General features: G+C 32.1%; 1 protein-coding gene across 1 annotated transcript; it reads left to right on the top strand.

Annotated features, from left to right (window-relative positions):
- The first annotated feature begins 11,653 nt into the window (after positions 1 to 11,653).
- On the top strand, positions 11,654 to 16,625 carry LOC110715285 (telomere repeat-binding protein 3-like). Its single transcript, XM_021893849.1, has 10 exons — positions 11,654 to 12,029; positions 12,675 to 12,822; positions 12,906 to 13,701; positions 13,797 to 14,006; positions 14,112 to 14,174; positions 14,269 to 14,348; positions 14,609 to 14,853; positions 14,943 to 15,257; positions 15,390 to 15,453; positions 16,095 to 16,625. Exons 2-10 carry the CDS (start codon positions 12,739 to 12,741, stop codon positions 16,287 to 16,289), a joined length of 2,052 nt encoding a protein of 683 aa, XP_021749541.1. The 5' UTR covers positions 11,654 to 12,029; positions 12,675 to 12,738; the 3' UTR covers positions 16,290 to 16,625.
- The last annotated feature ends 391 nt before the right edge of the window (positions 16,626 to 17,016 follow it).

Here is a 17,016-nt window from a genome sequence, read left to right as displayed (position 1 = left end):
CCAATAGAGTATACCCTGTTTTTTTTTTTAATGGCATTAATTAAACTTCTAAAATTGATTACAGTTGCTATTTTTTACTTTACTTTTATTAATTGTTTTGGGCTGAAGTTAGGGTTTTGCTTTTTACGGAGAAGTACTATTCCGTATAGTTTAGAGGAGTGTGTCACCTGAATCATTAAATGTCATTTCCACTCATTTGAAAAAAAAAAAAAAGTAAACCTAGCTTGTAGAGTGCTTTTTCTAACCAAAATTCTTGTGATAGTGATAAAAATTACTCCGTAAATAAATTATTGCTTGGTTACTCCATGTCTACTTGACAATTTTTCATTTCGGCCATGAATAATATTATTTTTTCTTACTTGAAATTTTAAACAAGGTAATTTGGTTTGAATTTCTTGATATGTGGTCTAATTTATTATGAATCTACCAGATTTAATCTAACTTTAAAATCTCGTTTAATAATATCTTTTTTAATTCTTTTAATTAAAAAATTTGTAATAAAATAGATAATGGATTTGGGTTTGAATTTTAACTTTGACATTTTAATATTTTGGTCATCTATCATGGTATGAATTTAATTAAATATTTTTGGTTTGTTTTTCACAATAGCTTAGTAACTACTTTGGATTTAATTAAAAAAAAACATTTTAAATCATATAAAACATAGGACCACAGTCCATAGGGGTACTGGGTACATGGTGAAATCTACTCAATCTAAAGTCGCTCGAGTTAAGATTGGAGTTAATCATTAATACTTACTCTAGTTTTATTGAAATTTATTGTTAAGCCATAGTAATAGTGGCATAGTGCTAATGTGCTGTAGTGGTATATATGGTGCTATTCTTACGCAATGAAGAATCTATAAAATTACTATGCAAGATCTTCAACGTTCCATTTTAGTTTGATGGCAATTTATCTTTTAGGATGATTCTACTGGCCTTTAATGAAAAACAAAGGTTAGATATGAAATAGAAAGAGATGTACGAAGATAATTGGTTAGGAAGTTTAGTACCAAAAAATGAAAGGGCGTTACCAAAAAGAAGGTAATGTAAATAAAGCTTTGCTTCAGTTACAAGTTGTGCCATGAATGGCAATCGTTACTTGACTTTTCACTTTCCTAGCTAGCTATTTGCCCTCTTCTTTGAATCTTCTTTCAGTAAAAGTTGCAATCCAGGTTTAATTGCAACTGTAAATCCTTTTCTTTTTTTTTACCTTTTTCTTAGTTGCCTTGAGGAATCTTTATCATCTTTAAAAGACAACCTAGTCGTCAAACTCTAGAATGGACACAAAAATGGTGCACCGATCCCTAATAATTCATAGTTTTGATTTGGTTAAATGTTATGGATTTTAATTTCATACGCTATAATTGTCTACGACAATGCACTTTGTCAATACAACTTGTGCTCTTTATTTATTACTAAGCCTATAATTTATTGCACAAAAACGAATACATACGCTAATTATATGAGTATGAATATGATATGTACATGAAATTGACGAATCACATACACATATTATATATGGAATAAATAAGTTGATATATTCGAAAATGTGTGTCATTGTTCGATCATTTGATATATGTTACCCAACCTCACTCTCTTTATATATAGATGAAAGAAACATCTTAAACTTGTCATTATACATCCAACTTATAATAATTTATAAAAAGAGAGATGTAATGGAGAGACAAGGACCTTATCATGCATCAATGAATGGTATAAAATTAGATTAAGAGTTGATGGTAATTAATTTGAGCGACTAAGGATTTAGGGCAGAATCATCAGTTAGTGACACGTTAACTCCTAGGTTGTCATAAAAGACAAATCTCTAATCTTTTTCACAACATTCAAAAGAATGAATATGTACTTCACTTCGTCCAAATAAAGCTAAGTATTGAAATTGTACTTACACATGATCTAGAATATAGAGAGGGAATTCTGACCCTAATAATATAATCATAAAATCTAAACAATTCACCACAAAATATATACTCGGGGGTGTTTTGTAATCTTTATGTTTCCAAGTACTTATGAAGACTTAAGTTGGCTAGCTTAGTGGAAATCAGAGATAAAAATTGGCATGCATGATTTAAATTAACATTTCTCCATGAAAACCAAATGCAAATTTTGAATTTCAACTAAATTTTGGTAAACTAAGGAAAACTTTCACAATTCACGTAATTCTTTAATTATGACTTGTACGATATTACATTATAGGCAGCATTGATAGATAATACTCATATAAATTATCAAATAGTTTTTACGTTTTTGGTAAATTGAGACCTTACAACTTGTTTGGAAGACTAAAATAATTCACATCGATCAAAGATGTTATTAGAATTTTGTCATTATTACATTGAATTTTTCTTTAACTACGTAATACATAACAATTTAATATCATCAAATACGAAATATCTTAGTTTATTACCTATTTAAATATTAAAATAAGAAAACTTGATACGGTGTAAAATCAAAAAATCTTATCTCTAGTCATAGAATATATGGTCAACTTCATGTTGATCTCTTCAAAATTTTCATGCAACCTCAAGGTGATATTTGCATGGAGGTACCTTCAAAGTGCAAGGTTGTCACTATTAAGAAAAATAAATAAATATGGAGATAAGGATAAGCAAATAAGGTTCCAAGAACTTTCTTTAGGAAAAAAAAAATTAAAGGAAAAAATCTTATGGGTTCTTTTTTTTGGTGAGTGAAAAATGAGGTGTTGATTTTATGCCACTTCAACTTAATTTAGTTTATTTTAGTTCAACATAATAGGGCCTAATACTTGACATATAGTCATATATTATCATTTATTTTTATCCAATGTGACCATTAATTTTAATAAGAGATTGAGAAAGTTATAGTTTGACTGTATGATTTTTTTCCCATATCCCTAATACTTTGTATATATGTATGTATAGTATTACATACTTTGTATATAGCTTAACTTTAAAGATTATATTTGCAAAATATTATCTTTACAAGTTAGGATAAGTTTCCTAGTTAGATTAGATTTTGTTATTTAGCTTATAAATACGTGGTTAAGATTTAATAAAAATCAGTTTTGAGTTTTGATTATCATATGAAAAACGTGAGCTTAGCTTGTGTTTATGGTTTGTTAAACCTTGCCGTTGTGCTAAATTTTGATTCTTGAACCAAGCCTTGGGAGTTCTATCATTGTGTCACAAAAATTCTTTAACTCATTTTCCTCGAGAAAAACAAATACATTCAACCATAATCGTATAATAAACTTAATAAAATCCAAGAAAGGTTATTGTTTCTTTTATTCAAGAAACTCAAATTAGCTGCGTAAATATGCATCAACTAAGGAGACACACTTTAAACTTTCAGAAAAATTTAAAATCAAACGAAAGTCAAATGCATTCAATTTCTTTTCAATTATGCTAAACAATCTAATTAGTACTTTTTCGAGAGAAATTTACGAGCTAATACAAATAAAATTGTTACGTTCATTTTGTTTTCAGTTCTGCTTATAGATATTTCAATCAAACATACTCCGAATTATCACAACTAAAGGAAATAGTTACCCAAACTATCTCAAAAAACTTCTTTAATTTATGTATGGGGTGGGACTGTGGGAGGAGGTGGCAATGTGAATTAAATTGGGAGAGGATGAAAACAGTTGGAGGCAATTTAGGTTGGTGTATCATGTATGTATCTCAAAACTTCAAGTGTAGCAAGTACGTGGGAAGTCCTAATATAAAGACAAGTGTCCAATTTTATTGATCTTATCAACCAAATCTAGAAGAAATCATATCATATAGGAAGACCAAAATATTATACTCCAAATTTATACTAGTACTAGTATTTCAACTACAAATTGCCAGCCTCTTTACTTGTTTCATCATCTAACACTTCCACCTTAGCTTCCGGGGATTCTGGGGCTCCCATGACTTAATTTATTATATATTTTTTTTAAAAATAAATAAATTTGTGGCATGTGAAGTTTCACCCAACATTATTTGTATAAAAATAAATAAATTATCAAAAGTCAACCAGTTGACCCTTTGTTCTTGGTTTTTATTGGGAAGGAAGAGATTGAGAGCGGAAAGTAGGCAATTAAGTTTGGATTTAGGTTGATTTTTCTATTTATTTACATTTATTTTCTACCTACCAAAAATTAACAAAATAGTTCATAGTTGGCCCCAAAGAGAGTGGCAAATGAACAAGCTAAAATTAGGGTTCAAATAAGTTCAATTCAATAATTTTTCTTAACCTTCAATGGGTCCAATTATTCCCAAATTTCCATCCATGATGAAAAAAGTTTTTATAGTAGAAATGACCTATAATTAAGGGTTACAATCTTTATATTAAAATTTAAAATGGAAAAAATAATATATGTTTCACAACTGTAGTCTCATTAATTAGCTAACCCTATGGAGAAAAAACAATTGTACAATGTTCAAAAAAGTTCATATATACATACAATGTTCAGAGTATCATCCCCAAGGCCCATTGGGAACCCCGAAAATCATCGATGCATAATCTTGTTGAAACAAAAAATATTTTCCAAGATCATGTAATGTTATTTGAAATCATATATGACCACTAGTGGCCTAGTGGGTTACATAAAGGCCCATGGCGGTCTTGAGTTAATAAAGAGAGGCGCATTCGTTATAAACGGCTAAATTGACAAAAAATTTAAAGGCAAAATGGACAACTTCAACCACTTAAATGGTCTCCCAAGGTTTCATGGGGTCCATGAGAAGCACAAATTGCATTCAAGCTATTGCTTTTGTTTTCTGTAGTTACAAGTTATTCCACAAAATCACTCAAAACATATATGGTTCATATAGATTGCATTGTTGGAGAGGTCAATTTTACTTATATTTGTATTTTTGACATCCTACATATAAGTACATACATAAGTTACTAGCTTTTTGTCATACACAACATGAACTTTTGAACTCTTCCTAGAAATTTTCATTCCAATATATAAAAAACGACTCTCATTCATAATCATTTCATGTATTTATTATGATATTTATTGGTAAGTTTTAATGTATGTAGTAAGAGGCTAGTGTGATATAATTAGTTTATATAGTGACGACCTATGTCTTGGTAAGAGGTTGCTTGTTTCCACTCTCATTTAGCCAAAGTGAGCAATCTATAATAAGCAATTTTGCTATTATTAGTGATAATAGTTTCATTAGTTTGATGTATTTAACTTAGCTTGTTTTATAAAGTGTTGCTTTGGGACAAAGTATGTAGATCTTCTATTACTATTGTAAAAGCTAAATTCAAGTTGATTGGCAATAACAATTCTTGATCAATTTTCGTGTATATGATGCGTAACGCTATTATGAGTTCATAAATGATGAAAAGAACATGAACTAGTTAATATTCCATAATATTGCCTCCTTTATGACACATAATTAATGTAAGCATCAATAAAATTGCTAGACTTGTACGCAACGTATAAAATTTCATGTATATTCATAAATCATATTCCATCATCAATAATTTGCCTTAGGGCTTTAGCAATTATAGTAACCTTACAATGGTCTTGTACTATATAGAGTATATGACTGTATTTATTGTCGTTAATTACTTGAACTTCTCTGAGATACAATAGTTTATTGTATTAGGGTTTTTTTAACTCTGTATTTGTCAATGTTATACTTATAGTACTCGGTAAGAAGAAAAATGAACTCTTATCAAATCTCAATTCTCATAGGTTTTTTGGTCCAATACTTACCGGTCAAATATTTGGAAACTGGGAAGGAGGTAATTAAAGGATTTCCAAACTAATGGATATGTGATAAAAAGTCTTACCAAGTGAGTTAAGTCTTACTTAAGAGGAAAAGGACAGTTTAAAATCAACAAAGCTTCTATGTGCATGTCCTTCTTATACAAGCTTTAATTTCTTGGAATTTTTTTTTAACTCTGTAGTACTTTATAACTACCATTAGTACCATATACGTAGTACAAGTAATTGTTTAGATGCCAACTAAATTTTAGATGATTAAAGTTTAAGTCACTTGAATTTGTAAGTCTTGGTCTTTAAACCGCACAAAAAATGTACATATATTATTTCAATGATAGATGCTCTAATACATGTGTAGATCATGTATTGATAATACAGAAGGGTTTTTTTTGTTTTTTTTTTTACAGAAGTTTCTTCATTCTTCAAAGTGACAAAAGATTCAACTTGCCAACATATCATAGCCAAAATAAAGTACTCCGCAATTGCTTAACGACGCATTTTATACTTGTCTCGTAACTTTCTTTACAATTTGAGCAAAGTATGTCTTACACTCAATTATTATTGTCATTATTAGAAAAATTAAGCTCTTCCCTCTCTCTTCTTTTTTTTTTCTTAATTAACTGACAAAAATTTTCGTCCAAACATAATATAAGCAGACATGCTACATGCTTGCCTAGCCAAAAGGGATCATATATTACACGCATGTTTCCCCTTTTACTATAATCTAATCTCTCTAATTATTTGATTGCACTATAGCTTAGCTTTACGCAATCACTAATCATTTAAAAATATTGGTTCCAAGTTTCTTAAACAAGCAATTATGGAATCATATCTTCAGATTTTCTATCAGCCTTATTTTTTCCTATGTATGAGTTGGACAGACCAAACGGGTCCACATGATCCATAACTCTCTCCATTGCATCCAGACCAAACACAAAATATATGGAGGCCGGCCTTGTATAATATAAGTGGGGTTTGTTGAAAAATTATAAATACTATACTGTGAAAAGTGATGAGTTAATAGTTTATTAAAAAATAAAGGTTGTAAAAGGATGAAAATGGATAATACTAATAGGAGTAGGGCTCATGAGAGAAAATAAATTAATAACTAGAAATGTAATACGAATAATACATACCAAGGATGGAAAAGGGAGGTATAATTAAAAACAGTAGAAAGTTCAGAAAAAGATCAAAATATTAGAGGAACAAAAACCTAACATAGCCAAGCTAAGAACAATCATAAGAAAATCCAAATTAAACAAAGAAAGAAAGATCAAAGGAAAAAGGTTGATTTAAAAAATTAAGAATGATCAAAGGAATGAATTAAGCTACGGAGTGTAAGAAAAACAAGTAGACCTAAAATAAGGGTGGTATAATTATAGGAGAAAAAAATCATAGACTTTGTATCTTCACCTTCATAAAACCTTTTGAATAAGCAGATAACATTTGGTTAATAATTAGGTGTCTTTGATATATAAACAATTAAGGTTGAGTTATTACCCAAATGTTCAACCTTTGTCCAACACTACGATCAAGTTTATAGACCTTGAAATCACTAGTAAAAAAAAACTTGCATCATCCGCAAGCTCATCATTCCAATCGATAAACACATCCCATATCTAACCTACTATGTGCTACAAAATTGTGTCGTAGTACTAATAATAAATCACCGGCTAACTCCACCATATAATACAACTAGAATTTTCGACAACATGGCCTACACAGGCGAATAAGGGCTACATCACAACAAATGAGCAATCGTGTTATTGGGCTATTCCGACCCAATTTGTGTGCTTCGTCAATCTAGGCCCATAAATATCATGTATCACGTGAAACCAAACATCAGAGAGCTAAAGCAGCCCAATTGTATCTTAGAAACTTCTTAAATTTCAGCATTAAGTTTTTTTTTTTTTTTTTTACCCTTTTAAAAAGTAATCTCAACATGTTAACATATCAAGTTATAAACACCGATGCTTATGAAATGGCCCATGGCCCATTGGGCTACGGTGCCCACGGATTCTTTGTTAGTAATGTTGTCAGAGCAGCCCAGTCTGATCCGACCCAATTAAATACCCGGGTTTGGGCAGACTTTATGGGCCACTAAAATCAAAAGCAGCTCTGTCCGATCCGACCCAATAAAGTACATTGCAGCTAATTACTCCTTATAACTAAAACAAGCAATTCAAGGTTTACAAATCTGAATTTTTTATTTACACCATATGATACATGTTCACTTCACCTTACAAAAATAATATTCGGTAAAAAATAAGTTCAATTCAGCAAAAATAAGTTTTCAGTAAAAATCAGTAACTTTAAGGAGAAATATAGCAGAAAATCAGTAAAAATAATTTAAGTTCAGTAAAAATAACTTAAGTTCAGCAAAAATAAGGTGAAATTAAGAGGGCTTTAGAATCTTTTTGTAAGATAATTCTAATTAATTCATCCAAAATTATTCTCCATATGTAACTTGCCATCCGTAGTATTTGTACGTGAAGAATGATACCATTGTGTTTTCAGTGGAAAATTTGGGAATATTCCAAAACAAAATTACCTCATTAATTTGATTCTTATTATTACATTTATTTTCTAATGGTAATGAAACATATTTGATCATAATCTCTTAATTTAAAGTTGTTTTTTTCTGCTTTAATTTGTCTAGTCCCATCGAAAATATGTACTTAATATTTAGTTCTTTAACCTAAACTCTAATATCTGAATTGAATAGTGACCTTCGAAAGGTCAAAATCCTGATTTTTTTTTATTTTTTTTTTAAAGGTAATTTCTAATAGCTTGAATAATTTGAATGGTAGATATTTTAAGTCAGTCAAAGACTAGTGGAAACACATTATCATTATTAATATCCATGTTGATAGTTTCTCTACTAAAAGATTCTATAGAAGGAAATTATAAGTTTTCCTTGTACCTTTTCGCTTGCTCTAATTTCCTTTTTAGTTTATCTCTTAGATTTTGTCTCATATTATAAATGATATTATTCTACGCTTACATTTTTTGTATTTGATCCAATTAGCTAGTTTTATGTTTTTACCATCTCCTCTTAATCAAAATTTATAACTATAAATATTAGTGTATACAAAAAAGAACAAAGATAGTACGTGATGAATGATGATGTGAGAGAAATATGGATAATGATCGTTGACCCTTTTAAGCTATGAGGTTATGAGCATATACTCAAGGATTCCTTTGAAAAAGTGATGGACCATACCATACCCAATACTTGATGATTGCAACCAACGAGCCGATAAGATAGGAGGATGGATAATTCAAGATACTTTTGTCATTACTAATATCCTATTACTCTCTTTACCACATATTCAAACTTTCGTGTCCCAATATATTTTTCCTAGGTACCAAAATTTATAATTCCAAATAGAAACCTCTAGATTTTTCCTTATAATATCACTTTAAGAAATTTGTCGCACCACCTATTTTTGCTATCAATAATAATATGATAATTATTTTATGTTGTTCATAATTTTCAGTTGTTTTAAGGTTGTCGTATATGCTTGCTGACTTGTCTTTATGATAAATTGATAAGTGATGATCTCTCCTACTTGTGTGCTTTCCTTTTCTTAAGCTAACGATCAAGTTCCGCTTTTTAACATAAACATCATTTTTTAAATTTGATAAAAATAGAATTTCAGACTTATAAATTGCTGCGTGTCGCCATATATGGTCAAGCAGAGCTAGAGGTCCCAAATAAATTTTTTGCTGCACATACCCTTTATTTTATAGAACTACACATAGATTGTTATGTATCATACATTCATACTTCATCTATTCCTCTAATATTACAACATTAATATGGGACATGAATTCTAAGAATAAAAGAGAGATACAGAGGAATAAAAATAAAGACCTATGTGATGAGAAGATAGAAAGAGAAAAAAATATGCAAATAAAAAAATGTTGTAATATCTGTGAAACTTTTAAAATGGTAATTGTTGTAATATTTGTGAAATCAAGGAGATATAGATAAAAATATAATCATTTTAACTTTTGTATCTAAAACCTTACACGAATCAAAGTGTTGTACTACCTTCTCCGTTTCGTATTATCTGCAACAAACTTGGTTGCACAATCCTCAAGACAAAATTTCTTAAGCAAAGATTAGTAAAAAAGAAACATGTGATTAATTGGATGAGAGAGAAAGTAAACACCACCAGCATCCACCTTGTAACCACCCTCTCACCACCATTAAGATCTGAAACCCCACCACCACCACCACCCAAAACCCACCCAACCAACTCGCACCACCACCCAAAACCCACCCAACCAACTCTCACCACCAACGAACGAAGCCCCACGTCACCAGACCACCAATGAACAAAGTCCCACGTAACCAGGCCAGCATCACCAACGAACCGAGCGAAACAACCACCTTACCACCTCCAACGAACTAAAACCCCAACAAACCACCACTAATTTAGATCTGAAACCCCAACGAAACTTACCACCACCAAGGAAACGAATCGAAATTCCACCTCACCACCACAAAGATCTGAAACCCCACCTCACCACCACCAAGATCCAAAACGCAGCACCACTAAGACCTCACCTCGTATTGGTTTAAAAAAAACCATCGAATTTGAAAAGGGGCGGCAACTTTGAAAAGGGGAAAAGAGGCGACAACGAACTGGCAAGGGTGAGGTGAAATGGTCGACGACTTGATCTGAGTGGTGGTGGTGGTGTGGTGGTTGTGAGAGAAGAGAGTGAAGAGATATTAGGGCTGCTGGTAGCGGTGGTTGAGATGGAGGAGAGAGAAAAATTGGTGATGTTGGTGGTGGATGTGGTTGTGAGGGAGGAGAGAGAATGTGGGTTAGGGTTTTAATTATGGATAAATTAATTGGGTTAAAGAGTTAATATGTTATTTATTGAAGTTAAGTAACATTTAGTAAGGGTATGCTGGTAATTTTACACAACAAAATTTACTAAGAGAGGAAACTTTTGGTTTGTTGCACATAATATGTAGCATCTGTTTTTGGAAAATATTGCAGATAATACAAAACGGATGTAGTTTTCAAAAAGTACAAATGGAAGTGTTATTCTGACTTTTGTACTTATATAATTTTTTTTTCATTATAAAACATATTCATATATAAGATAATCTTGTTAGATTCATCACAATTTTTTATTATAGATTATTTAAAACAAAGGACAATACACAAATAAATTTATTTTAGACAATTTCTCAATCAATGATTTATCATCCAAAATATATTTTTTTCTTACATAATAAGTCGAATAATAAACAAAAACGGAGTATTATTTTTGTCAAAATTTTTAATTAGTTCGAATGAACATATAATGTTTCACATTTTTATCAAGGATTATTGTATTATGGTACACTTCAAATAAATCACTTATATAGTTAAATACAAAAAAGAGTGAGATTTTTTTTTTTTTGAGGAAAAAAAAAGAGTGAGAATAACGTACTTTGTAGTATTTTAACATACAAAATTAAAATTCCAAATATACGAAGAAAAGAAGACGAAATTCAACAGACTAAAAATTACAAATAGTAAACCCAAAAAGTTCCCAAAAATGTCATTGTTTAGTCCTGAATTATCTCCACAACACTATCCAAACCAACACTCTCAAATAAAGAAACCACGATAATGCCGGGGGCTTAAACCCATTATTAGAGGCTTACAAAATTTTTTAGATTAGAAAATTTAGGAATTTAGCAAGGAGTGGTCTGAAAAAATAAATCAAAAATTAAAAAGTAAACCAAAAAAGAGTACTTCAATTTTTTTATTATTTTTTTTAAATAATTAATTACCGGATGATAAAAAAAAGTCGATAACTAACTTATAACCGTATGACCGGCAATAGCCGGTTATGTGGCTGAGAGATTTGGTTGGGGTTTAAGCAGTTTTTTTGTTGGGTAATTTAAATCCCCCCCTTCCCTCACACCCCGGGGTTTTTGTACACCCTTCTCTGTCCCCACCACCAAACCCCTCTTCTAGAGAGAGAATTTCCCATTTTTTTTAGAGGGAGAAACAAACTAACATAAACAATTTTTACTTCTTTTTTCTTTTTTTAAATTTTAATTTCTTCTTCGTTAATTGAAATGAAATGAATCAAATGGATGATCATACATAATTTCTTATAAAGGAGAGAGAAAGATTGACGTATCTTCTTTGAGATTTTTTCATTGTAATAATAATTAAAAAAATACGATTATTTTGTTTTGTTTTATTTTTTATTTGATTATCAGTTGTTGATTAGGTAGTTATTATTTGATCGAAGAACGAAGATCGGTTCGTTTGTTTGATTATCAGGTGCGGTTTTTTTTTTGGTTGAATTTCGCGGTTTTCTTTGGTAATTGTGCATAATTCTGATCTAACATGCTGAATTTGTAGGAATTGTAAGATTTGTAACTGTTTGATTTGAGGTTTTGGTGAATTTGTGCTGAATTTTGAGTTTTTTTTGGGAAATGTTTCTCAGATTGGTTGATTTGGATTGTTGATCAAATGATCATTGTGTTCGAATTTTGTTAATTTGATCTGTAATTGCTTTTTATGTTGATGATCAAGTTGTTAGGATCCGGAATTCGTAAATTTGTTGCGTAATTCTGTTGCTTTTACGCTCTCATGTACTTTTTTCGTGGCTTCTGTTGGAAGCAATTGATCAAAAACTTCATAATTCTTGATTTCTGGTGGTTTTAAGAGAGAGGGTTTTGTAATTCTGAGGATTTTCGTGTTAGATTTTATTACTTTATTTGATCATAACAGAATTATTATGATCAAAATTTTATTTTGATTTTGTTTTAAATTTAATGCAAAGTTTTAATGATGCCTGATTTGGAAAGCTTGGATTAAATTATGTTATACAGACTTTACAGATTGTATAGAATTTATTACCTCATCTATATTAGCATAATTTCTGGTTTTATTGACTCATTTATTGATTTTGCTGTCACACAGGATATTCCTAGTTCCTACCATTTGTGAATTTCTGTAGCTTTTTCCTGGCATGTATGTCTGAAAAATGGTGTTGTTAAAGAGAACGTTGGATCACGTTGTTAATGGATACCGTTCGCCTGCTATACCTAGAGCTCCTAGATCCATACGGGTAAGTTTGTTCGATTGTGTTATGGTATATTACTGCATTGCTTTCGTTGCTCGATTTTGATGTATTAGTATAACTGGTTACAGAAACGGGGGTTTCGTCAGAAGACACCTGAAAATGGTGGCCAAGTATGTGCATTTGAGTTGTTGGCCACGGTTGCTGGAAAGTTGCTAGAAGAGAGTGAATGCTCTTCTGCTTCTAGTAGTGCAGCTGTTGGATTTGATCAGTGCAGAATTGATAAGGACGTCGTTGTTAAGAAGGAGCCTCTGGATGTTGATAAAACACTGGGAGGCGAACATGATGATCAGGGCAGTTCCGAAGGTAGTGTCTTTTTCTCTGGCCTTCAGAGGGATTCATTTAAAGGGAAGCTTGAAAAAGTGAATGAAGTGACAGGGATGGACGCTTCTCCTTTTGCAAGCTCTGCGTGTTCTGAGAAGGTTGATTCTGATTCAAAGTTGGTGACCCAGAAAATCAACAGCTTGTTTGTAAAACATTCTTGTAAAGTAGATGGGAGTTCCCCCAAATGTGGGGAGTCTGATGACATTAATATAGAAAATGGGCTCATTAGGAAGCTATATACTAATGGGGGTGCTTCTGGAGTTAATGCTACAGCTAACAAGTCGTCTGCACCAACCAACTCTGAAGAAAATGTTAACTTGACCCTTGGTAGGGGTGCTAATCCTAATGCTTCGTCTCTGAAAGAGGGGAACGATGTAAAAATAAACTGTAAAGATAATGATGAAATTCTTTCTCAGTGCTCTAAACCTAACAACATAATGAAGGCATTCAGGTCACCCGCATGTGACGAAGACAACAAGCTTTTGTCGTCCAAATACTGGAAGACGGCTCCAAAACTGAAGGATTATGAACCTTCTAACACAGGTGCGTTAATTGTTTTGTACATGATGAGTGGCTTTGATCATTCTAGAAGGGAATATGATGTTAACAACAATGTGTTTTAATTTTTGGCACTCTAGATGGTGGATTAAAGAACAATGACACCAGTAAGAGGCCCTCTTATGAGATAGACAGGTTTCAGCGTAATACTCCATTCAAGAAACGAAGGTTATTTGATCGAAGCTCGGTGGTGACATATGATGGAGGCATAAGCTGTGAAAGTGTTTCTAACTCACCTGAGAAGGGCCTAGATGATGAGAAGAATGCCTCAGCTGGAAAGCTGCTTGAAGGTTTATTTTTTTTATTACCTCATCTATATTGATTGGCTTGTTGTAATCCCAGTTTTAGTAAAGAGCAAATTCTGATTGGATGTATCAAATTTCTTTATCATGCAGGAAAAGGGACACCATCCTCAGGTCTTTGCCGCCAAAAATCTTGCAATTCTAGAAACTCTCAAGGTATTATTGGAGTTTTTTTAGTTGCATTTAACCCGTTGAGTAATAATTGCTTGTCCTGTGAGAATTTCTTACATGTAAAGTGTTTTTAATGCAGTGCGACTTAGCATTAAGTCCTTCAAAGTACCAGAGCTTTTCATTGAGGTTCCGGAGAGTACAACTGTTGGTTCACTTAAGGTATGCAACTGAGTTATTGTTTGCAAGAACATATAGTTTTTAATTTGGGATGTGGTGTCTGTTTATGTTTGGAAAGTGTACTGACAGTTTAATTGTTTCCATCTTGTTTTTCATTCTGTTTTCATGATTTTTTACTCTATACATCCCATAATTGTATTTAATTTTGCATGAAGACTTAATTTTTTTTTATTTTACCTGGTTAATGATGCTTGACAGTTTTCACGGTTAATAATATTTGATCATTTGTGATTACTCCACAGAGAACCGTTTTAGAGGCTGTGACGACTATTCTTGGTGGAGGCTTGCGTGTTGGTGTACTTCTCCAAGGAAAGACGGTTCGAGATGACAACAGAACTTTACTCCAGTCTGGTATATCCCAAAGTGATGATATGGATACAATTGGGTTTATGCTAGAGCCAAACAATCCAACTCAACCTTCTCCACTTGTATGCTCTCAAGAACCTCCTCCTCCAGTTCCATGTGACTCACCCAAATTTGTAAATAGGTACTTGACTGCTTTCTTCTGTCATTTTCTCACTTTATGTTTATCTGGTGCTGTTTGCCTCTGACTGTGTTATTGTTGGTGTTCTGCAGGTCTCAAGTTAACCCTAATGGCAATAGTTTTGCTATCAAAACACCGGAGAAACCTTTTTTAACTGATTCAATTAAACCATCTGGAAGTATCAAGGACTTAGTTTCATATCCTTCAACTGAACTGACTGACAAAACTCTGTCAAAATCTAAAGCTATAGTGCCTGTTCCTGAAGAAAGCATGGAAGCTCTAGCTGTAGTGCCTATGAACCAAAGATCCAAGCGTTCAGATATTGGACAACGCCGTACTAGGCGACCCTTCTCTGTTTCTGAGGTAGAAGCACTTGTTCGAGCAGTGGAAAAACTAGGAACTGGAAGGTACATGACTTTTATTCCTCTTCCCTCCCCAAATGGAGGAGGTTGTGGGACTGTTATGATATTTTCATTCTTAAGTATACACTATACACTCATATGTTAAATTTTCCTAATGCCAAGTTTCATACTTCACAGGTGGCGTGATGTTAAACTTTGCGCCTTTGAGAATGCTAAGCATCGAACTTATGTTGATTTGAAGGTAAGAGTCTATTTTTCTATAATTGTATACTTTTCTAACATGCTATTTTAGATATTCTTGAATGGTTTAATTAGCTCACTGTCGCATATTGTTTTTGCTCATAAGGATTTGAATCGATTAACATAAACATAGACATAGACAACATAGACATGTATGGGTCCTGCCTTATCGAGTTATTGTTCTCCTTACGCAGTTGTGGTCCAAACATTGCTTTCACTGTTCTGATTCCTTCTGTTGGCACTTAAGGTTCCATCTTTTAGGGACTCAAGCAACCTTACTTCACTTGTACATAACTTTCTTGACAGTGATTGGCTAACTCCTCATTGGCAAGATAATGTATAATTAATTAATTATACATCATTAAATGTAGTTGAAATTTATAAACTTTATTTTGAATTTATAGTTGATAATTTATTATGTGTGAGTTGTTAATGAGACATGAATCTAAGCTTAGCTCCAAAACCCTTGTGGGGGTGAAAAGCCTGTGATCCACATGGTTTTGTATTCTTGTTATTAAGACAACCTACGATTTGTGTTTTATGAAGAGCATATGCTTATCCTTTCATTTCTCACATGATCTGAGTTGGATTTCTTATTTATTTCTTTTTGTTAATTTCGCAATCTTTTTAATCTTTATTTAGGATAAGTGGAAAACACTGGTTCACACGGCAAGAATCTCACCACAGCAAAGGAGAGGGGAGCCAGTTCCCCAAGATCTTTTGGACAGGGTTTTAGCCGCGCAGTCTTACTGGTCTGAGCATCAAGCTAAGCAACATGGAAAGCAACAGCAGCAACAGGGTATAATTGCTAAACTTACCGACTCCGTAAGACCATAACCGGGAATGCTTGAATATTTTTTTTAGTTTGTAGATTTCTAATTGTTGTGTAGAAAATTGGGAAACAAAAAAGAATTTGATAGGTTTAAGTACAACAACTTACAGGGGGTAAAGAAAAATTATTGTAGAAATTTTACAGAACATTCATGTAGTCAATTATTTGTCACATTTTTGTACCATTATTCATTGCCATTGGCTCACAATTAGTGGAGAAGCTTTTGGCCCCTTTGTAAATGATTTGTAACAGAATAAGAGGGTTTTTCCAAATTGGAAATCTCATTGTTCTTTGATTTTTGTTAACACTATATATAATATATAGAGGAAATTTTTAACGAATTTGAGGATTCTGTATCATTATTGCTAACTTTAAATATGTTACGGACTATCTATTTTTGGCGAGCCATATAAAGGCGATGTGTGTACGGGATTGGATCAGTATAAATGTATAATCCCCTAAGAATTTGATGATCAAAGATTAGTTGACATTTCTTGAATTAATTATTGTAATTTATAAGGGCTAAGGAGTATTACTTAATTACACTAGGTTGGTTGAATGGTTCTTTGATTGTCATTGCATATATTCCGTGAAGATAGAGATTAGGGAAGATGCTGATTTTGTGTTGAAAATAACGTGGAAAAACAAACTTGTAGTTGACGTAATCCAATAATCAATTTGTAATTTGGACATGTGGTTTTTAATGGTCAACTGCTAAAGCAATTCAGAAAT

This window comes from Chenopodium quinoa, unplaced genomic scaffold, assembly GCF_001683475.1.
Source record: "Chenopodium quinoa cultivar QQ74 unplaced genomic scaffold, ASM168347v1, whole genome shotgun sequence".
NCBI lineage: Eukaryota > Viridiplantae > Streptophyta > Magnoliopsida > Caryophyllales > Amaranthaceae > Chenopodium > Chenopodium quinoa.
Note: the sequence above shows the minus strand (reverse complement) of the source record. Positions and strands in the feature narration are given on the sequence as shown.

Coding starts and splice junctions, on each gene's coding strand:
- LOC110715285 (XM_021893849.1), top strand. CDS start 12,739: ATGGTGTTGTTAAAGAGAACGTTGGATCACGTTGTTAATGGATACCGT. Junction 13,702..13,796: donor TTATGAACCTTCTAACACAG/GTGCGTTAATTG, acceptor TTGGCACTCTAG/ATGGTGGATTAAAGAACAAT. Junction 14,349..14,608: donor CAACTGTTGGTTCACTTAAG/GTATGCAACTGA, acceptor ATTACTCCACAG/AGAACCGTTTTAGAGGCTGT.